General features: G+C 37.8%; 2 protein-coding genes and 1 non-coding gene across 3 annotated transcripts; 2 read left to right on the forward strand and 1 right to left on the reverse strand.

Moving 5' to 3' along the window:
* Positions 1–4,807: 4,807 nt before the first annotated feature.
* Positions 4,808–13,812, reverse strand: glt8d2 (glycosyltransferase 8 domain containing 2). The gene is made up of 10 exons (XM_042511663.1): positions 13,732–13,812; positions 9,924–9,967; positions 8,829–8,921; positions 8,422–8,620; positions 8,133–8,250; positions 7,909–7,993; positions 7,694–7,806; positions 6,968–7,134; positions 5,668–5,780; positions 4,808–5,539 (listed from the first exon to the last, which is right to left on the reverse strand). Exons 2-10 carry the CDS (start codon positions 9,940–9,942, stop codon positions 5,361–5,363), a joined length of 1,086 nt encoding a protein of 361 aa, XP_042367597.1. The 5' UTR covers positions 9,943–9,967; positions 13,732–13,812; the 3' UTR covers positions 4,808–5,360.
* A 1,046-nt stretch (positions 13,813–14,858) lies between these two features.
* Positions 14,859–21,973, forward strand: ankrd16 (ankyrin repeat domain 16). The gene is made up of 7 exons (XM_042511128.1): positions 14,859–15,322; positions 16,962–17,182; positions 17,428–17,470; positions 18,934–19,042; positions 19,131–19,292; positions 20,327–20,405; positions 21,438–21,973. The coding sequence occupies exons 1-7, from the start codon at positions 14,985–14,987 to the stop codon at positions 21,599–21,601; spliced, it is 1,116 nt and encodes a 371-aa protein (XP_042367062.1). The 5' UTR covers positions 14,859–14,984; the 3' UTR covers positions 21,602–21,973.
* Positions 15,439–15,526, forward strand: trnay-gua. The gene is given in 2 exon segments: positions 15,439–15,475; positions 15,491–15,526. It is a non-coding gene; the product is annotated as a tRNA-Tyr (tRNA).
* Positions 21,974–22,984: the final 1,011 nt, after the last annotated feature.

Raw genomic sequence — 22,984 nt, forward strand, 5'->3', positions numbered from 1 at the left:
TAGAATAGATAGAATAGATAAATAGAAATAGTAATAAAATAAGTATATTTTCTCCCATCACTTTGTTTGAAAACAGATTATCACTGACAACAGTGCAAAAAGTGCAGCGCATAAACAGACATCCCAGAGCTGTTTAATAATATTAAATTATAAATAAATAACAACAAAATCAAACATGAAATATTTCAAAATCTAAAAGTTGCCAGGTTTTACAACATACACTACACTTTCGTTTTAGATGCTGCCATAACCGTCATTCTTGCGTGTCGTGTCACTTTTGCATATTTTGCAGCTCACACACATCCTTGTTCTGCACAACGTGAAGTGCTCCCAAACTTTCGAAGTTTTTGTATGAAACGTCCTCTCTGCCTCCCCATGTGTCCTCAAAACACCTGCATGTGCACATCTGCATGTGACTTAAACAGTCCCGCCACACAGCGACTGACGTAATAATCGCGTGAGACAATGAATCAATAATTTTATTAGTTGCCAACACATTTTTGTTTTCTCTAGAATCTTCATAAATTAACTGCTTATGAGAAAACAAGCTTTTTTTTATCTTGAGATAACAAAATAATTAACCCCTGATCTTGAGAAAATGCCATTACCAAAATAACTGCAAGCACAGATGTTTTTGGCCCCCATACATTATATTTTACAATAATTAATTCTGAAAAATGAGTAATAATAAGTCTGTATTGTAGTGCATTGTCTTTAAAGGGACCAAAGATCACCTGTTAAATGTCACTGTAATGGACAGCTTGAGCAAGAAGAGACACATCTATAGTTCACCTATTTAGTGCCAACAATCCAGAAATAAATCTCCTCCTGTGTCTTGCTAGGCAGGATGCACAATTCCCTAACAAGAAAAGAAGCTTATGAGACTGGTTTGGCATTATTATCTTTGTGTGAGTATTGTAATTGTAATTTTGACTTCTTTGTGAGACACACAACCTCCCAACCGCCTCACCAAAATGTCAGAATTCAGTTCCTTTGCATTTCAACCACGTGAGACATCCTTCCCTTCTGTCTCCTCATCAAGATTCAAATTCGTTCGTATTTTGAACTGTGATAAGTTTAACTCACACCTTTGATAAAAGACCGAGGGGTGTGTCTCTCCACAAGCATAAAATGTCCAGTTTTCCCCATGCTCGGGGTCTTTCTTCATCCTGACCGCTCACATGTTGATTGACCTTTTCTTTGCAAAGGAAATAAAACCTTGTCGGCCGACAGAAGTCTCTATTTCATTCTTCACCAGCAAAAGCAGCAGAAAATTTCCACCACAGTATCCCCTTCTCTCTGTTGATCCTGTTTTTACTTCAAAAAACAATGAATATTTACAGCTATACTTACTCATTGCACTAAGACGTTCTGTTGTAGTCTTCTGTTGTAGTCTTCTGTTGATCTATCGTTGTTTGTTTAAAGAGATTCAGCGGTGTTGTGGTCATGAATCACTTTTCTTTTCATTTACTGTAAAGACTGTGACTGTGAAGAACTTCTCTCTGCAGTGTTGCTCCACCTCTTCTGCAACTCAGCTGGTTATCTTCTTTTTTTCTCCTAGTGGTGTGGAGGTGATTATGCTGACTTTACTACAAAATAAACTGACTCATTTCACATTGAAATTACAAAGTAAAATTCATTTTCAATTGACATGTCTCATACTATAGCCTACTGTGGGAAGAAAATAGCACAATATGAGATGTTAAATGGGGGACAGATTTTATAAACTCACGCAGTGTGGAAAACATTACAATAATACTATAATTTCTAGCTACTGACCAACCTAATCGAAAAATGTAATCTCACAAACACACACACAAAAGTAAAACATAAAACTGTCTTAGATTCATTCGCAAATATAATTTAAAGAAATGGAAATTAAGTAAAAATCTTACATTACAATTAAACGCTGATACCTACCCCATGAATAATCCGTAAATATGTAACTCAAACAACAAATCGTAAAGCCGTTTTGAAGAAACTTTCAACTGCTAACAGTAGTTGGATGTTTAAACAAGTTTGACTATGACGCAGCACTTGAATAACACCATTACTGAAACAGCAAACATAATGACAGAAAACATTGATCTCCCACAGCTGATAAGCAATAATAATTTAAACTATATGACTAGGAGTACTACAGTATTTCACTCAAAATGTATAACTTTTTTGCTGAGTGCACATCGTAACATTGCATGCAGATAACTTTTCATCTTTGAAAAGAAATTGCATTCAGGTACGCAAATTATTTTTATCTTAGGCAAGAAAGCAAAACACTAAAATAAATTGATTTAAGACCATAATCTGTGACATCAGACTGAAAAAAAATGTTAAAATGACTGTACAGACTCCCAGTGTTTGTTTGAGTGTCAAATTTAGTGCTTTTTAATTAATAACCAAACTGGCTGTAGACTAATCAACCACAAAATATCTCCTTACACTCCCAATAATAACATAACAAGGCACAAGTCAGCAGGAGAATATTCTTCAAATATCTCCACTAATGCTGAATGGGACTGATTTTATAGACTCACACAGTGTGTTTGGCTCTCAACAGCAACACAATGAATCAAAGCTTGCTAACAGGGAAACAGAAAAGTCTTAGATCAATAAAAACAGGCCCAATAATAGTCTTTATGACTTTATTTTACTGTATAGCAGTTCTGAAAAATTTGCTCTTACAGCAAAACAAATCATTAAATAATGAAAACAAAAAAAAGAAAACATAAAACTCTGGGATTCATTAGGAAATACCTAGAGACATGAAAATTTAGTCAGTTATTTTACATTAGTATAAAATGCATAACGTGAAGTGCTCCCAAACTTTCGAAGTATTTGTATGAAACGTCCTCTCTGCCTCCCCATGTGTCCTCAAAACACCTGCATGTGCACATCTGCATGTGACTTAAACAGTCCCGCCACACAGCGACTAACGTAATAATCGCGAGACAATGAATCAATAATCTTATTAGTTGCCAAGACATTAAATAATTGGTTATAATTGCTTTTGTCGATTTGTTTTTGCAGCCCTGATCATAGTAAAAAAGTAAAAGTCATGTTGAATTGAACAGCTATGTTGCAAATCACTGAAGTAGGGAGGCCAAGAACAGCCCTGTTGCAGATTTTGGATTTTTTTTGTTTTTTATTTTTTATAATACCATTGTCTCAAGATCATGAGCTGACCCAAAGTCCCACTAATCAAAGTTTTGCATTATTTATTTATTTGCAGTTTTATGAGCTGGGTTTCGAGGGGAAAAGTGCTGTATTCATTTACTGTGAATGCAAACGGAATGTTTCCTTTTGCTGCAGTTTCACACTAAAGGCATTTAACTGGTAAAACACGAGTTGACTTTAATTATGAAGTAGTTACAGGAAATGCAATGTGTTTTGCGATGAGATTAGCACTACAGCTACTAGCAATTTTCAGCATTTTTTGAAACAGCGGATCAGTTTGAAATTTTGCTGTCAGTAATAAAACAGTCAGCTGATAGATGAAGAGCTGCAGACGACCAGTTGCACACCTTCAAATTAGTAAGAAAACGTTTGCAAAATTTTACTTTCAGAGTGTACTGCTGTCTGCAGAATCATGCCTTGTGCAGCATAAAATCAGATCATGGTTGCGCAAAGAATGATGTAAAAATACCACTTATTGCCTGAGTTCTACATTGAAACAACTCTGTGACCACTCGCATTAAACTGCATTTACTGTTAAAATCAGTGACTACAGTTATCGCCTAATTAACCAGGACTTAAATATTCAAGATTGCCATCTGAAAAAGCACAATCTTTTTTTTAAAAAAAGTTCTGAAAAAGATTTGCATCAAGAATGTTTTACATTTATAATACATAAACAACCAGCGCAATGTAAATACAGAAGAATAAATCATGCAAATGTGTGTTGAGTCATCAGGGATAACAATAAATAAGAAAAGCGGATCTAAAGGAGTTTTAATATTATTATTGAACAACACAGAAACATTTTATAATAAAGTGACTTCCATATATGAGTTATCACTCTTTTCCGCTGATCATTTTTACTGGTAAAATACAATTATCTGTACTCACGTGATGTCTGCGGAGGCTGTTGTTGCCTTCTGTTGACCTACAGTTGTTTGTTAGAGAGAGAGAGTTGTCTCGGCTGCTGCGGTGCTATAGCCCTCAGTCACTTTCACTTTCATGCAGTGTAAAGCATGACACCTAACTCTGAAACACCTTTCTCTTCAATGTCGATCAAGGCTGTTAAATGAAGGCTGCTGTTTTTCATTGTGCAAAGTTTTCGCTTCACTGCTCTTCTTCCGCTGCTGTGCTTCTTCCCGTTCTTTAGTTTTTAATTTGGGATTTTTCCATTGGATTTTGGATCATTGCAGAAAATAAACTATGTGTTACACAAAAGTTTATGATATTTACATGTTTTGTTCAGGAAGATAATCACAAATGAACAAAAATTTTAGGATTTTTTTATTTATTAGATTTATTTATTTGATTTTTAATTGTAATTGCCAGAAGTATAAAGCTAATGATAGGCTATAAACAGATTACTTCACAATTATGAGGCTCTATAGCTGTGTTCAGCACAGCTCGGTGTCATGATGTTCTGTAGTCTCATTTAGCCACTTGTTAGCAACACCTTTTTTAAGATATATGAAAGCTTCAAAGTTCGCAAGTGGGATACTGACTTATTTCATATCGTAGAACAAAATATAAAAAGTCTCAGCTACAGGCCTAAATCCAGGCTGTCCACCAAGAACCCATTCAAAAAACCCACCGACTTTGAGACGAGGGAACTGGAGCTGAAATGCTGGTCAGTTTTGGGCGTTCTTTACTGGGGCAGTCTATTTGATCATAAACCAGCGATCTTGAGGATAATTCTTGGTCCAACAACTTCTAGGGATGAAATTATTACATTCTTCATTTTTACTTTACTATTAACTTTATTTTAGTTTTTACAGTTGATCATTACAGTACCTAACAGTAATATAACCATAGTCGTATATTGTAGATATATTTTAGAAACATTTTCTCTTGCTGAACACTATACAAAAACACAAATTTTGTCCAAGGTATGAGTTTCTCACTTTCACATTGGTCCTACAAGTAATATTCTGATATCTTTACAGCAGTCTGTCACCTGCTATAGTGAACAGATTAGTCACATTTTGTGTATTTTGCATAAATACATGATTTGCCCACCCTGCCAACACCGTTTCTCGCACATGTTCGTCCAACAGCGATTAAGTTTCTGGGACATTCCTCAGTATAACATTAGCTGTTGGTTTCCTTTAAACAGTTGTTCAAACATGTCCTGAATTTCCCACGCTTCATGTCCGACTGCGGCTCAGACATGGTGTATTCCACAAACTTCATGTGTCGCTCTCAGGTCGTACAATGGCGAACCTTTTGGAGGGGTCTGGGATAAACCACCTCTCCCACAGATCGATGTGAACAGCAGGGTAATTCCATGGTTTAAATGGGCCATTCCAGTGCAGCAGGTGCGCCTCTTGTAGGTAGCTTTCTGAGTAGCGGGCGTCCGGACTCCAGCCTAGACAAACAGGACAGCTTTTTGAAATGGTCGTTATAGATTTCTTTATGTCTAATTGATGATCAATTGATGATTCTGCTTTGTGTGTGGCATATTCCTCTTTTTGGGAACAGGAGTGATGATCTTACCCAGGTGTCTGACGTGCCACAGTGGGTCCAGTGTTGTGTATTTGTCATAAAACACTATTAACATGGGTGGAGTCGCCACGCCTCCTGCCATGGCACTGCTGTATATGTTCTCCCTGGTGGAGAGGAAGAAGAGGGTTTCTGACCAGGCACATGCCTCTACTGCACAACTCTTAAAAAATAAACCAGCCAACAACAGGAAGGTTTCCATTACAGATTTGCAAAAAAACTATGTGATAACATCGAAATGTAGATAAAACACAACTGCGAGATGACAGCATTTCTATTGAGTGATGTTTTGTGACTTCTCTGGTGATAACATTCCAAGAAGCATGACGATGGATGTTCAAAACATTAGCAGGTTTAATTTTATAGCCATCATTATTTTCAACTGAAGGCAACGTAGGCGTGTTATGTGAGCGATAATGGAAAGGCAAGCCCCTTATACATGGGAACAGTATAAGGGATTTTCGAGGAAGTCTAGTCTAGTCTAGCTATTCTGACTTCAATGGAAGAGCGAATTCAGAAGGTGTACAGTTAATCAATTACAAGGTACAAAAAGGTATCTAGAGACAGCCCACTGAAGCTAAACCTGGAGTCACCTGCTCTCTTTTGATTGTTTTTTCCTCACACTTAGTCCACTGACTTGATATATGAACAAAGTTGTGAATAAAAGTTGGATCAAAATATCCATAGCAGCATAATCCACTACTCTGCTTCCGCGAATATGTCAATTTCTTCTATCTTATGGTCAAAGTAAAATCTTATTTAACAGCAGACAAGCACATAGACGAGGGGCATAAACTACTCAGGAGTTTTGGATTAACAAAAATATATAATCATCTGCATAGATGTTGAGATTAGTAAAACAATGCCATCTTAAATGACCAAAGGGAAGCATGTATTTAGGTGGCAAGTGAGCAGGATGTATGAGCCATTAAAGGTTATGTCAAATTTCATTCTTCTTATGTATGTTTGGAATCTTGTAACCTTGAGTCATTGAACTAGAGATCCAGGCAAAGGAGGCCCCAGAACATTTTGATCGTCAAACACAAGCTGTTTTATTGAAAAAGGAATCTCCATTGAGGGACTGAGAATTGCATGTAGTTTGTTGTTTTGTATAAAAGAAATATGTCTGTTTTCTTTGCCAATCAAATTACTGTATTGTTTGTACTAGACAAAGTCCTTAGAGATGAATTCTCGTAGCCAATCTGTGTTTTAAGTTCACCAGATTCGTCTTTAAGCTGAACATGTGGCAAAATACTAAGTGGGGTTTCTAGAAGCTGCTGCTCACTGTGCATACCTGAAGTTCACCTCCATCCATCTCTCCAGCTGTTTGGTGATCTTCTGTTTCTTCCATTCACTGATATCTGCCACAAACACTCCAGGGTTGAAGGAGCATTCTCTGGGGTTGATGCCCAGGTCTTTAACTTCCTTTTTCCTGTAGTCCAGAAAGCCCATGTAGGTTGTCTAGGGGACAAGCTCAGAGGAGAGGACGCCATATTCCAATAAAAAAAATTCTTCTCAAAGGAATATGACATTAATAACATTTATTGACTATCTATTTACACATTTTAGTCTGTTTCACAGTTTTATTACTGCCTATATATTTTATTATTTTTAACATATTTATTTATTATAGTCATGTTTTTTTCATTTACATGGTTTGTTTGTATGACATGTGCTATACAAATAAAGTCTGATTGATTGACTGACTGTTTGACAGTTTGATTGACTGAGTAATTGATTGAGTGTCAATTCTTTTCATAATGTGAGCTGGCAAAAAATAGCATTATAAATTTTACATGAATTCACATTTAAGTTGAATGATGTAATAATTGAATACTTACACACATGCACTGACATAGACTGCATGCTTCTCTTTACTGATACAAGCTAAATGCAAAAAGTGTAGTGTTTACACTCATTGATGTGTTTCTTTGTTTTTCAGTCAAACAGCTTTTGTATTGCCTCTTCACACTGGCTGGTTAATACACAAAGTGATATTATAAAAGACATAAAAATCCACCTGCATGCCAATGCTGCGCACCATCTCATGTGTGGAGGGGAGGTCGCAATCAGTGGAGAAAGCAGCAGCGTGACCCGGCTTCAGTTTGATATTAAACAGGTCCTTGATGTCGCCTGAAAAGCATCAAAAGCCCGTAAGTAGTACAATATTTACATATACTTTAAACCTGTCACACTGCCTTTGGTATGAAATATTTGATAAAATTAAATACACACCTTGTACAATGACATCATCGTCTAAGTATATCACCCTCTTATGGTTGATGTCAAGCAGCGGTAAGTAAAAGCGCACAAAGTTGAGCTGCAAAACCAAGGCAAAAGATTATTACACCTCTTTGAAAGTCTACATTGAGATTATGGGGCAGCACACTGTCATCTGTGCATGTGTAAGGCATGGATACATTTATGAATACATGAAAAAAGGCTAACCTAGAACTTACTGGATGTAAAAGATCAGGTCGAGAGGAATCTGGCTTCACCTTTCCTTTTAGAACCATGGGGTTAAACTCCAATATCTTATATTTGATCCCCTTCAATTTAGTCCTCATTATGTACTGCCTGGGAACATGCAAAGAAAGTAAAATTGGGTAAATAAACATGAACATCATCAGCGTACACAATAATACTGGGATGTCAGATGGCCACCTCCCCTCCAAATTTGGAAAAAATACGTTTAAGAGCATGAATCAATCTGTAAGGTTAAAATCAATATTTAAACAAATGACAAACCTCGTCATCTTCACTGCATCACGAAGAGTGACGATATAGAAGAACACGCTGGCGTCTGTGTTACTGTAGATGCTGTTAATGGTTGCCATGGATGCACCGATACGCTCCTCCGATGCACATATGATGATGGGGATGACATTATCCACCTCTGACCCTCTCACTGCGGGAACTCGTGCACCTCCGAGACTCTTCCAGTGATCTACGAGAGATTTCAAAAGTAAAACTCAGCAATCTCTTAAAACAGATGGTCACTGTAGTTTTTAAACATATCTCCAAAAAGAGTAAATACTACATTTGTTGGGAACCTTTTTAGCTGTGGATGAATACACATTTGGTGTATGGAGGATCAGGCTCCTTTAATGTTTTGACATAATCAAATTAGCTCTTTAGAGATTTGCTGGATGTACCTGAGAGTTTGGGCCGAGTGGAGGCTCTGAGCAGTGTACTGTGCAGGAGGAGACACACCATCAGCACCAGCAGCACCAGGAGGATCCGGTTAACTGAAATCCAGGGAGAGGCAGGAAAAAGTCAGTGTTTTACCTAGTCCAATCAGACTGTAAGAGACAGTATTAGTGTGGTTTTCAAATGTTCCAAAGAATATACCTCGCAAAACTCAGCAGTGTGGTGCAAAATAATTATTTTATAATTTCATCTCTTCTTTTTTCTCAAATTTTTCATCTAAAAAATTTCAAATAAAACTAAAAAATCTCTAATGGTGGATCACAAAGCCCAAGCTGATGTTTTTTTTTTTTTGTCGTCTGACCAAGAACTGTTTTGCATTTTTTGGATAAATGCCATAAAGGACATCTTGTACTTTTGACTAGTTTCTTGCTAATTTTGGGTTAATCTTTTCTTTTGTTGCTCATTGCCTATTGCCCTCTTCCCTTGTTTTTGAGAGAAATCGAGCAAATTTGTTCGGGTTTTGAAGGATTAAAATATTAAAGCAAAATCTGCAAGGTTTTAACATGTTACAGTTTTTATATTACAACACTTAAATTACCCATTTACACACATTAAAAGCATTGTATCTTTTTTTTGTAAAGTCATGTCTGATTTTGGAAGCAAACTCGGAAGCGTTTTGCATTCGGTCCAAACTGCTGTTCACACTAAATGGAATCGTTAAAGTTAACTTCTCACAGCTTGTCATCTGGGTATCTCATCACACCCTCCCCCAGCACAGACAAATACACACACACACACACACACACACACACACACACACACAATTTAGTGCACGTGCATGGAAGTTGGATGCATTCCTGGAGAGCCATTTGAGGGTTATTTTACTTGCAATGGCTGCAGCAGCTAAACCTCACTCTCTACACAAAGAAGAGCTAATACTATAGTTAATACGAATGTTAAACCACAAATGGACAGTTACGTTTGTTAGTGTCACTGCACATCAACATGAAGATGTTTCTGCTTTGTCTCATGTAAATTTATGTAACCCGATACCATAAATCAGCCATATTACAGCTGTGTTACACTTTTTTTTCACTTACTTTTTCTCAGGAGAGCCATGTTTCATGTTGGCTTCTAATGACATCTGTAAACACACACACACACACACACACACACACACACAGAGAGAGAGAGAGAAACAGAGAGCTGTTTAGTCACAGGAGAAGTTGACAAATGAAATATTCTTTGGCTATGATAATAATCTATTGAAGGATTTGGCTGTTGCCTCAGTGGAGTATTAACAAAAACCTGGCAACACAGCTGAAAGTGTTTTGAGTCTTTGTTATCTTTTAAGATGACAGGTCTCGTTTGTTTTTGCACTAATGTAGAGAAAAGGAAATGTAAAAAAAGAAAAAAGAAGTTTGACTAAAACATGACTAAAAAATCTGGTTTCCCCTGCAGAGATTTAACTGTGTTAATGCGCTTTTACTTCACCCTTTCACCTGTGAAAAGGACATCATAACTGCTGAATTAATCACATACGCTTCACAAGTAATCAACTAGCTATAAGTTTACTTTTACATACGTGTATTTTCTAAACACACTTTTCTCTCATACACATATATTGTCACATGTATACATAGCAGTATAAAGGAAGTTCCTCCTAAAGGCCTAGACATACAAAACCAGCTTTAAGGAACTAGTGGCACCAAAGGTAGACTGTTGCCTTGCCTCACGTTTTGGGCCATCGGTGGGCCATCAGTGAGTGTCTGTCGCCTTAGTTTTTTTTGATGTGTCGCACTATTGATGCTATTCGGCCCTTGTTAGTCACTTTTATCGGCAGTTCTATCATTTCTAATGTCATTTGTTCTTTCAACATCTGGTTATGTTGACAGCACAAGCTGCCAGCAACAACATCACAAAACGCAAAGGTCCCTATAGGAGGGGCAGTGGATGGGTCCAAATCCTGGACTTTCATGCAGGAGTCTGGTGTTTGCTTCTCATTTGAATTTGATGTTTACTTTTCTACACCTTACCATGTGCCTCCTTCCCCTAAACCTAACCATCCGTGCCAGCATGTGTGTTTGTTGGTGTTGGTTGTCGTGTGCTTTTGTTGCCTAAACACAACCGCATGCAGCGTACTCCCACCATGTGCTTGTGTTGACATCATGGTCATGCCATCCCAGAACGTCAAGAGTGATGCAGAAGTATACTTACAGTGTAACATGTAGACGGGGAGGTCTACTGCAAAGCGGCAACATGTAATCACTTTGGATGAAAACGTTTGCTTCTTCCCATGCACTGAGCTGAGCAGCCAATCAGAGTGATTTCTCTTAACAGCAGGTTTTGCCACTAATAAAACATGCTCTATCACCCAAAAAGCTGCCAACAAGGGCCAACTAGTGCCAACAATGCAGGACCCATCCAAATAAGAGCAACAGATGCTCACTGACTGAGTCATTGACCAACAGCCGAAAGTCAGCCTGGGATACCACGACCATGAGCCAAAATGTTTCTCTAAAACCAGTACTGCATTTTCTCAGTTTTAGGTCCGACTCCATCATGTTAGGTGGCGATATGCCCCTTTTCAGCTAGTTGCTGTTTGACCTTCTTCCAGTTTATATATTACGTCCCATACCAAACAAGTCAGCAGGCGGCAAACGGGTGGCATGTCAAACAAAGAAAACATGGACAGGTTTTTGTTGCTGTGCAATTTGTACATACCCTACCCTACTGTTTTCTTCCTCTCTTCTTCTTTAGTTTTTTTTTTTTTTTTGGCTTTCTTTGACAAATTTCTGCTGATCAACTTCTGAGTCAAAGCCTGGTGTGAGGACTATGGAGTGTATGCAGAACGTGCCCAGGTTAAGGCATATACATGAAAGAGTAAATTGACCCCCAACAACATCATCTGGGTGTGTTTGTCCAACTTTCAGAAATTTGACAGTACGATTTCAGTAAAAATAACATGTTAACATGTATTTCAAAAGTCCAGTCTTAGTTGGACCAACACAATATGGTTTTTTTCTTTTTCTAGCATCATGTAAATGTACTTTCTATGGTAGAAAAGCATTTCTCTACAATGATTGCTCGCTTAATACAGCAGAAGTACTTTTAGTAAACAGGGTCTTTTGCTCATGGAGAACATTGTGATCACATTCTGAAGACTTTAAATGTCAAGATTTGTCAAACACTGAAGAAATAGAGAGGCTGTCAAGTCATTAGAGCCCTCGCAAGGATGGATCTGATTAAGACATGCTGAGGAAGGGCTGGTTAGATTGCCCAAAAGTCACAGAAATACCTTTTGTGACACATATTTTTCATATATTTATATTTGTGTGTGACCGTGCCGAGGCCCGAAGCCAAGTGACACTGGACAACACATGTGGCTGTATTTTGTCGAAAACCCTCCACCACTTCCTTTCCGGTGCCAGGGCTTAATCAAGGAATCTGTTTGCCTTCCAGCCTTTAAAACTTTATATAACAACAACACATGCTTACACAATGAATGAGGAAAGACATCTTTTTAACTGTGGCACAGCTTAAAAAATCCATCTGATTCCCTGCATATCTATCACCTCCTTTCAGAATCACTAAGGTTTCATTGATCTTATTTGTGTGATCATTGCAAAGCGGTGAAACATCAGCAAGAAGCAGCACGTTTTAAATTTCTCATCTGTCTCACACCCGCAGTAGACCGTCTGCTTTTTATATTTCTTAGTGCTTCCTCAGAAACCTGCAAACTCTAACTGATCTAGTAAAGGTAGTTTGTGTCATGCATTTGTTTCTGGTTTGTTTGTCACTGTTTAGAGCAGCCCAAAACATCTGGAGTGGATTAGCTTCAGATACTAAGCTGCCTAACACGCTGTCTCTGGCCTGCATTCGAACAATTGGTCATTCACTAAAGGCTCTCCAAATTACAATGCATCAAGCCCACGTGTGATGTTTAACCAATTTCAGTGCATTTATAACGGCATTGTTGATGTTTTTTGTTGCATAAATGCACCACCCCATTTGAACTCTCACAAGATTTTACACCACTCCTGTTCTTTATTTGTGAGAATGTGTCAAATAAATAATGCTAAATATCAGTAAACAAGGTTCTCTCTCATTTTAAATGATTTTCCTTCATTTATTATTCCTCAAGACGTCGTTGAGGGAATTGCCTGCATGATAAATTGTGGATTACGCAGCAACCAGCAGTGAATCTAAAAGTCTGCATGTAACTGTGTGTGTGAATGGGGGTTGGGGGTACAAACCATACCACTTAAGTCATCACACTGTAAAAAATTCCTAACCTGGATAAAGCAGTTAACTTTTTCAGGAGTACAATTAACTGACAAGAGTAATAATCTGTAACATTTCATTGATTAACAAAGGAGTTAAATAATAAAGGGAAGTTTTTAAACGCATAAATGTCAAAAAAAAAAAAGTTTAATGGAGACAAATCACTTCCCTTAAGACCTACAGAACAAAAATGACAACAATAAACAAATAAACAAATAAAACAAAAAAACTGACCATTAATACCATTAAAGTATTGAATTGCATTGACACAGTGGTCAAACTGTGTCTTGCATCATGCATTTACAGACTGTGTTTTGTTTTATTAATGTTAAAGGTTACAACCAGACATTTTTTTATAGTTAGATATTTTTTTCAGTGTAGAGGGACAAAAAGTTCCCTTGTCTGACAAATGCAACAGGGTTGCACGAATAGCAAAAATGACACTAATATGTACATTCATACAACACTTTTCTCAACATGTGATTGACATATAGTTTAAAACTGCATTCACTATAACATGTATTCCAGCAGACAGAGATAGGTGAAGGAGGTGTGTCCCTTTTGCTTTGAAATGTAAGTGATCAGACATTTAACACATTTTAAAGAACATTATAATGTACTCACCAGAAAGACATGGTGTTGATCACGGTCAGTCTCATTCCTGATGTTCATGGTCCATGTTGTAAAAGCTCTGAGGACTGAGACTCACCCTCACCAACAATCCCTCTTTTCTCCCCTCTCCCACCTCTTTTTTCCTCTTTCTTTCCTCCAGATGTGACTCATCTTGTTCACGAGCGCTCTGATTCCTCGTTGTCATCTAAACACAGACTGGATCAGCTTACCCCATTTCGAGGAATTACAGTAGTGATAGTGAAACATTAATTTACACTGTTATACTGTGGTTAGTGTTTCTAAAATAGCTGTTCTAGGCTTGTTACTTTAGCCACAATGTGAGAAAACCCCTCTGCAGTCAATAAAAATTACAAAGACAACGCTCTTTTTTCACTAATGCGTTGTGAAATAAAATAGTTTTTTATCATGCGAACACTGGACAAATGCTTATAAGTTCATGTCATGGAAAAAAATGATTTAAAACTGTTTGGGAGTCTTTTAACGAGCTGATTTGCACATTGTCATAAAAACTACATTTCCCATAATTACCAGGGTGTTGCTCTGCTGGAATGGACGACTAAAAAGCATCCCCCTCTTTAAAAGTTTCCTCGTCTTGTATGAAGTTGATCTCAAAATAGTTTTCTAGTCCTTATTAATAATTGCATGTTTAAAACAATTATCAAAACCGTGCGTTAAAACGATTTTCCACCCTTTGGCCCTCATTTACACCGGTTTCCCCTTGAATAAACTATGTAATGCTGTAAATAGCTTAGACAAGTTTTGTAACTCACAGATACATATGTCATGTACCTATAATATAAAAACGTCATAGACATCCTGAATTAAATATTTTTACAAGGTGAACCATTTTTCAATTCTTTTGTTTTGTTTTTTTACACTATAGAAACAGTAACACCGAAAACAGAAAAAGCAGGCATAGAACACGGGGTGCTCAGCGTTTAAGGTAATATAACAGAAATAAAAATACATAGTCGAATAAACATATTTAAACAATCATTTCAAAAATCGTAACTTCTTTTTGTACATGTTTCGTACTGATTTTGTATGGAAAGACAGTTACAGTGTAAGGTCATGGTTGGCCAGTTAATTTTTTGCTTCTCTGTGAAAACAACCTGGTAAACACTTTTTCTCCAGCATGTCTGAAGCGTCTAAGGAGAAACACAGCTTAACATGAAGTATTTTCTTTCGTTTTGAGCTTTAAAGTGACTTTGTGTTCCTACAGCAGCTTTCACATTTAGCCCAGCATGGACGAACACACTTTAAAGCAGCTGGTGAAGCTCACTCAGGAGGGACAGTTAAGCTCTATGGAGACTCTGATACCGTTAGAAGACTCGGCGGCGGTTCAGACTGTCCGCAGCAAACACTTTGGACGGTCGGGGGACACCATGCTGCACTACGCTGCCAGAAAGGGACACCTGGACATCGTGGAGTATCTAATAAAACGGTTGGGCATGGACGTGGACGTGTACAACAACGACTACAAGAGGCCGCTGCACGAAGCTGCGTCCATGAGCCACCGGGCTTGTGTTAGCTACCTGCTCCAGGCGGGAGCTCAGGTGGACAGTCTGAAGAAAGCTGACTGGTGAGGATGACACGTTTAAACCGGTCGTAGTTACAAATATAGATAGAAATATGTCTTTAAATGTGGCGCCATCTTCCGCCTTTAAAAAGAAACAATCGCGTCTCTGTTCCCAGCTCCCTTCGATAGCTCAGTTGGTAGAGCGGAGGACTGTAGAGGCTGAATGCTGAAATCCTTAGGTCGCTGGTTCGAATCCGGCTCGAAGGAGCACTCTTTTGATATATTGCTATAAATCGTTCATTTTTAAGAGACATTTTCAAAACTGTTGTTCAAGAAGTCAAACGCACAAATGAAGCAATCGTAAAGAGACAAAGATAAAGCAGCAACTGCGGACAATATGCACCTCTCGTGTTAACCCTTTATCAGCTGGCTCGACATCAGCTTTGTTGACCTGCCTTCAGACGCCCTTTAAGAGCATTTTAGCCTCTGAAACCTGGGAAAGCTTAACTTTCTGTCAAAAATATAGGAAACAAATAACGAGCAATATATCAAGAAATGTCCCCGAAGTGCATATAAAATTAGTGAATGGTGGCAAGAAAAAGATGTGTACATTTGTGTGGGATACCACACTACACTATATTTATAGATTTCTTTATTATGTATTTAAAATTATGTTACAGGAGAAAAGGGTATTTTTTTTGTAACACTTTCTTGAGGTCGTTTTCTTGTTTTTGTAGTTTTTTTGTAAGTTTTTACTAATTTCTTGCTAAATTTGGGGCAATTTCTTTATTAGCTCCTAATCGCTCTCTTTCCGTATTTTTTAATAAAAGTGAACAGATTTGTCCTGCTTTCAAAGAGTTATTGAATGCAACTTATACCTACAGAACTAAGTGTCTGTGTCTCTCAAAAAAAAGAAAAAAAGCCTAAAATGTCTGTTTAAATGTTTTTCCATGGGAGCTTCAAACACGTTCCTGTCTATTTATATCAGTTTTCCTTGCATTGTATACTAAAAAAGCTTTAAAATCAGATTTCCAAGTAATGACTATTTCCTTGTCTAAACAAGGTGATCAAGGAACATAGTACAACTCCTCAACAAAATTAACATAGTAAATAATGTTTTTAATTTTTTGATATTAAATGTAAAATTACTAAGGGTTGGAATCACCATAACCTCCACAATACTATACTATCATGATACTGAAGTCACAATACAGTATGATTGCAATTTTAAATTTGATGTGATATGATCAGTATTGTGACAAAATATACTGCAACATAGTGCATCTTATTACCTAAATCATGTCCCACAACAAAATTTTATTAAACAACTGACTGTTTTATCTAAGCTGATAAAACTCTCGGGCCATTAATGTCATTTCAGTCATTATTATAGCAGCAAAATTGAAATTTTTTTTCCAAAAATAATTTTCTTGTACTTTTTTCTTCAAAAAATGTTTCAAGTTGCTAATTGTCTTTTTTTTCCAATATCTTTTTGAAAAGTATCAAGCCAAATCGCTCAGGTTTTAATGGGTTCATCTACGATTAAAAAAGAGGTCTGACAATTCACTTTAAAAACAAATTAATAAATGAATTTGTGTTTTCTCTCTTAGTACACATTGTTTGGCCTGATATAAAGTTTAATAATAGATTTGATCTGGTCAGCAGGTGTCAGTTTTTCCTCCTCTCTGTCTCTCTCTCTCAGGACTCCTCTGATGATGGCCTGCACCAGGAGACACCTCGATGTGATCCAGGAGCTGCTGAGCCACGGCGCCGACCCTGCACTGAAAAACAAGGACGGCTGGAACTCCTTCCACATCGCCTGCAGAGAGGGGGATCCTCTGATCGTACAACACCTGCTGCATCTCGCTCCGGATGTCTGGGGGACGGAGAGTAAGACACGCAGGACACCACTCCACACTGCAGGTATGGCGTCCTCACATCCAGCTTCCAGAGTATGGAAACACCTGACTTACACTCGAAAGTGTCCCGACTTTTGGCTGGTTTATCTTTCCAGAATCTATAAAAAAGCATGTAATGTTCTGTTGTGGACACATTTTCAAGTGTGTGTGCGGTGATAATAGAGCGATAAAATTTTTATCTTTCTAGGTGAGGGACCTTTTATGGTCATTGTAACATTCTAAATCATTCTTCTTCTGTTCATCATGCAGCGATGCACGGCTGTGAGGAGGTTGTTCAGATCTTGTTGGAGAGGTGGGTTGAAAATTTCTATACTTTTCTCAAAAACCAGTCATATTTGTGAACTATATTAGTTAGCTCTGGAAACACACAATGTCATTTGTTACTTATTGTCTAACTTGTATTGCCCTAAAATAATGATGGTTATAATCTTGTCTGTAGACCTCAGCCGAAACCAATTCAGTTTTCTTTGTCCCTGAAAATGTCCACCCTCTTAATTTCCTGTGTGACCTGTTTTGGCATAAATATAACTCGGTATTTAGGAGCTTGATGATGATTTGTAGGTGACAAGAAGGGTTTCCATTAACCCTAAAATTGTGCAAAAATGTTTTTACTCTCGCACAAGGTGGTATTTCAGGCGATTTAAACACAGACTGGCTTGGAGAATTAGTACAAATATTACAGTAATTTGATTGTCAAAGAAAACTATGGATTAATTTCTTGCCATAAAAACAACAAACTACATGCAATTTTCAGTCCCTCTATGGAGATTTCTATTTCATAAAAAAAGCTTTTGTTTTACAGTTAACATTTTTTAGTGCCTCCTTCCTAAAATATATTTTTACAGTTTCACATAATGCATCAATTTATTCACTGGGTTTTATTTCTCCATTTGAAAACTTTAACACATGTACATGTGAAAATCTCTATTAAAAATGCATGTCTTAGATAGAAATGAACTTTTTTCATGCCTAAAGAGGAATAAAAACACTTAGTAAAAAAAAATCTTTACTCAGGTAGTCATAATCAATTCAGTATTATTATTATATTATTTAAATAATTCAGTGTCTCTTATTAGGTGGATTTCCATTAACCCTTCACTTGCGCAAATTGATTTGCGTATATTAAATACGCCTACTGAAAACGCGTCAATTTAAATAAAAACTCCCATTTATCGCAAAAAAGTTTTACCCTTGCATTAGGTGGTATTTCAGGTGATTTGAACATGTCTTATTTTGCAAAATGGAAATGGAAACACTGTTAATGGCTTTTCTAGGTCACATGATGCTATGGATATGTTGTCAGTAGGAACTGGCTCCCTCATGATGCAGCAGGAGCTACAAGAGCTGTTACTGCATCACATAACTCTTCAAAAGTTGAGTGGATCATCTGGAAGTTTTGAATCCATAATTCCTCTGTGAAATCGTGGACTGTCGCTTCCCAGAAATCCCTCATATGTGGGAGCCACCACGTATAAGGTTCTTGTCTGTCAATTATTGCTCCATAACATGCCAACGTGGCCTTTAATTGGAAATAATGACGGCTAGTGTGGTGGCTGCAATAGAAATAAAGCTGCTAATGTTTTAAACATCCATCGACATGCTTCTTGGAATGTTATCGCAAGATGGAAACGCAGTCATCTCTGAATTATCAACCTTTCGAAAATATCGCTTTAGGTTTGGGCGAATCTGTAATGGAAACCTGCCTCGTAATAACCTTGTCTGACTGTCCGTCACTTTCATTGTTTTTTTTTCCAGATGTGGCTACACCCCAGACAGCACTGACAGCTGTGGAGTGACTCCTTTCATGGATGCTGTTAGGAACGGACACATTTCTGTGGCCAGGCTGCTTTTAGAGAAGCATCAGGTAGAACAAGATATTTCAGTTCAGTAATGCCTCAGCTCATGTAGAAACTGAAATATGTATGTCACGACATGACTTTTGTGCCCTGAAGGCATCTCCAACAGCAGCTGACACAATCGGGGCTCAGCCGGTGCACCAGGTGGCTGTCACCGGCCAGGAGGAGGCGCTGCGATTCCTGGTGCGGGACCTAACCATAGATGTGAATCAGAGAGCGACTGTGGTCCAGCTCACTGCACTGCATTATGCTGCAAAGGTTAGATCAGTGACTCGTAAATGTAAAAGTGACAGATAAATGGTTGAAACCAGTGACTTTTTATGAAAATAGATAATACATCTCACACATCACACTTAGTCCCAAACATAACACTCTGTTGTTCTGAGTGTGGTGTTCTGAATTTTTTGTTCCAAATTCACAAAAACGCTAGAGTGCACGCTGCAAAACATTCAAACGCATGGACCCAGGACCTCTGGGGGCGTCCTGTTGTTTCTGGCACAGGGGTGTTAGCAGTGGATCCTTTGAATCCTGTGGGTTATGAGGTGGGGTACCGGGATGTACCACTAATTCCAGGGTTTGCAACACATTAATTTATTTGTGGCGTGTCATCACAACTAAATCATGCACTACCACAGAGACATTTTTGGAGCTGATCTGATCAGCTTTGAACAGATTGACAGATGAATTATCCATCCCGCGAATGACAAACTGCTGCTGAGGGAAAAAAAACAAAACACGGAGAGCTACGCCTGCTGAGCTGTGTTTACTGACCAACAAAAACGACCAAATTCAGAGAGACACCATCACCGCCCCTCCCATCGACACGGCAACAGTTCTTGTATGAAATGTTAAACTTTTGTTGCGGTTTGGCCTTTCGGTCACATGACACCAGCATTTTGGGGGCCTGAAAACACAAACAAACGTGTAAGCTGGCAATGTGTGGGTCCTGTGAGAACAGTGATGTCATACTACAGCGTTTTCAGTTTTTTATGCGGATCGGTGTACACGAGGATTGTTCTCCTAATGACGTCAAATTATCCTATCAAACAACATGTATTATGTGTATATACACCCAAATCACAAATTTGTCTCTGAACTCGCTACAATCAGTACTACATTTAACACTCTCTGTCCTTATACTCTCAGAAACTTAAATCTACAAAAAGAGACAAAGAGTGAGTCCTTTTCCAAGAAGGTGTCTGCTGTTTTGACAGACACGGCAATAGTGAGATTACAATATGTAAATATTCACAAATACACTGTCCTTACTCATTTCCATCTGTGTTTTTCAGGAGGGCCACACGTCTGCTATAAAAACACTGCTAGAGCTGGGGGCAGATCTGTACGCTCGGGACAAAAAGGGAAGAACTGGTAAGCAGTGAATCACCCTCCATGGTGTGTGAAGTGTACACATGGTGTGTGTACACTTCATCTGCAGCTGTGATTTTTATCAAAAATTCTAAAGCGCCTTAACATGTAGTTCCACATCTTAATTATATCTCTATGACATTCATATTCATGGCTAAATAACCAATAATAAAAGTTAAAGTTTAGAAAAGGCTGGTTTATATATGATTTAATAACAGTTTGACAGTTCAGACTCAGTTATCATGCTTCATCGGGCTGTTTGGGCATGGTTTGATCAGACTTAATAGTGCTCACAACATCAGCAAACAGCCCCACAACTGTCATCACTCATTGACTCATATCTTGCTAAATCCTGATTGGTGTTCAGATGCACATGACATCACTTTTCTGCAGTTGAGCCCCGCCCACTGAAAACCAGTGAGAGAAACACTGAGAGCAGAATCTTCTCATGTGAAACAACTGAAAGTGTTGTAATTTTGGCAGAAAGTGATGTGTGCATGTGGCACCGCATTGCTCATAGAAGGAAGCTTCTTGAGAAATAGATACTCAGAGCCTTAAATAAAAATGTATGTCATTTTGAGGATAAGTTGGTGATAACTTGAGAAGATTTGATGATAATGTGTACTTTTCATGATTAATATTACCGTTCGTTTCAGAACACTGAGACTTGAAACTCAGCTGATGGATAATCCATCATATTTGTTGGTAATTACTGTTTTATTAATGGTTATTGTAGTTATAGTATAAAGTAATCCATCTTTAAAGCAACCGTTTACCCCAAAATCAAAACTAAAGTAATGTATTTTTGATGTGGGGGTGAACAGTCCCTTTAAAGTTGATTGATTTAAAATAAAGCTGCATTACCAGAAAAAATAATGCAACTCCTTCCAAATAGATATAATGATGTGGGACTGTAAGTGTAGCTTACAGCAGTGACAGCAAATGAGGACTCCAGAAAACTTGAGGTATGCATGGTCTAAAAGATGCGAAAATACCAGTTTAGAGCCTTACCAACGTCTTATGTTCTCCTTCCAGCTCTTCACATGGCCTGTATCGGGCAGCATGCAGATGCCACCAGGACACTCCTGCACCTCGGACTCAGAGACTCAGAGGACGCATCTGGTACAACAGCACGGCAGCATGCCAAGAAACCGGACGTAGTGCGAGTGTTTGAATGTGGCGTACCGGACCCATCATGAACAATGTTATAATGACACACAACACAGATTAGCAATTCACCTGTAATGTTAATTTAAATAAATTAAAGAACCTGAAACTCACTTAATTTGGTTTTGTAAAAATTGAAAAAAAAATTCTTGACTGTGTAGTGCATACTTAAGTGACGGAAAATCATGACCTCTATATTTACTTCAGATATGACTTTGGTGCTGGTGGCCTGACTTCGACTGCAATTTCTTGAAAGGTAAGCAAGCAAGCAAAACTTTATTTATATAGCACATTTCATTCCAGGTGGAAGCACAATGTGCTTCACAAAGTGTGAGGCACAAGTTTCACGCAAAAATAAAGCTGTCAACTGACCATAAAAGCAATGAAAATCCATTCAAAATAAAAAAAACCCAACTTCTTAAATAATAATTATTATGAGGAATAAGCCTCTAAAAGATACAAATATGTGAGTCAGAGCTGATTACAATGTGTCAAAATTAAATAAAAATAATTCTGTTAATACTTATTAAGTTACATGGATAAAAGAACTAAAATTAGATAATAGACCATTAAATACGGCAACTAGTGAGTAAAACAAAAAGACCGAATTTGAACTAAACCAATGAATCAGTAAAAGTAGTAACAGACCTTAAGTTAACCCTTTGAAACCGGATCATATTAACCCTAACCTCCACTGGCTCCCGGTCCCACAACGCATAGGCTTCAGTGTTCTTCTCCTCACTCATAAACCCCTTTATAACCAGGCCCCCTCCAACCTCACTAACCTGCTTATCCGCCTCACTCTTTCCCGCACCCTCCACTCCTCTGATGCCAACCTCCTGTCTCAACCAGCCAGGACCACGCACTGAACCTGGGGCGACAGAGCCGTCTTCATTGCTGCACCCAACCTTTGAAAATCCCTCCCCAAACACATCCGTGACTGCAGTGACCTTTCTCAGTTTAAATCACTCATCAAAACCCACCTGTTCAAAACTGCCCTTAATATGTAATTCCTGTGCTGTATTATGTATTTTTATTATGTTTTTATGGATTTTATTTGTATTTTTTAATCCTTTTACTATATAAAGTGTCTTTGAGTTCCCCAAAAAGCGCTCTATAAATAAAATGTGTTATTATAAATTAGCTTGATTTTTTTTTTCAAAACATGGAAAGACGGGAATTCGCTTTATATGAAATGACCCATAAAAGCAAGAAATTAGTAGAAAGTATGAGAAAATTACTAGGAGTTTTTAAAAAGTAATAAACAAACAAATAGAAATTTTCTAGAAAACATGCTCAGAGATGATTATAATTCTCAAATCCAATTTTAAATATTAAGTCATAATAATAGTTTGTCCCAAGCCCCCCCCCCCCCCCCCCCCTTTTCCGTAGACATTTTTCCCTAGCATTTCAGA

The sequence above is a fragment of the Plectropomus leopardus genome, chromosome 22 (assembly GCF_008729295.1).
Source record: "Plectropomus leopardus isolate mb chromosome 22, YSFRI_Pleo_2.0, whole genome shotgun sequence".
In the NCBI taxonomy this organism is placed as follows: domain Eukaryota; kingdom Metazoa; phylum Chordata; class Actinopteri; order Perciformes; family Serranidae; genus Plectropomus; species Plectropomus leopardus.

Bases quoted from the DNA above. Each gene is read 5' to 3' on its own strand.
- glt8d2 (XM_042511663.1), bottom strand. The intron at 8,251-8,421 runs GTTTGTCATTTG...GCATGTTCCCAG, and splicing joins GATGCAGTGAAGATGACGAG to GCAGTACATAATGAGGACTA. The intron at 7,994-8,132 runs GTAAGTTCTAGG...TTGGTTTTGCAG, and splicing joins GACCTGATCTTTTACATCCA to CTCAACTTTGTGCGCTTTTA.
- ankrd16 (XM_042511128.1), top strand. From the start codon at position 14,985: ATGGACGAACACACTTTAAAGCAGCTGGTGAAGCTCACTCAGGAGGGA. The intron at 17,183-17,427 runs GTATGGCGTCCT...TTCATCATGCAG, and splicing joins GACACCACTCCACACTGCAG to CGATGCACGGCTGTGAGGAG. The intron at 19,293-20,326 runs GTTAGATCAGTG...TGTGTTTTTCAG, and splicing joins CACTGCATTATGCTGCAAAG to GAGGGCCACACGTCTGCTAT.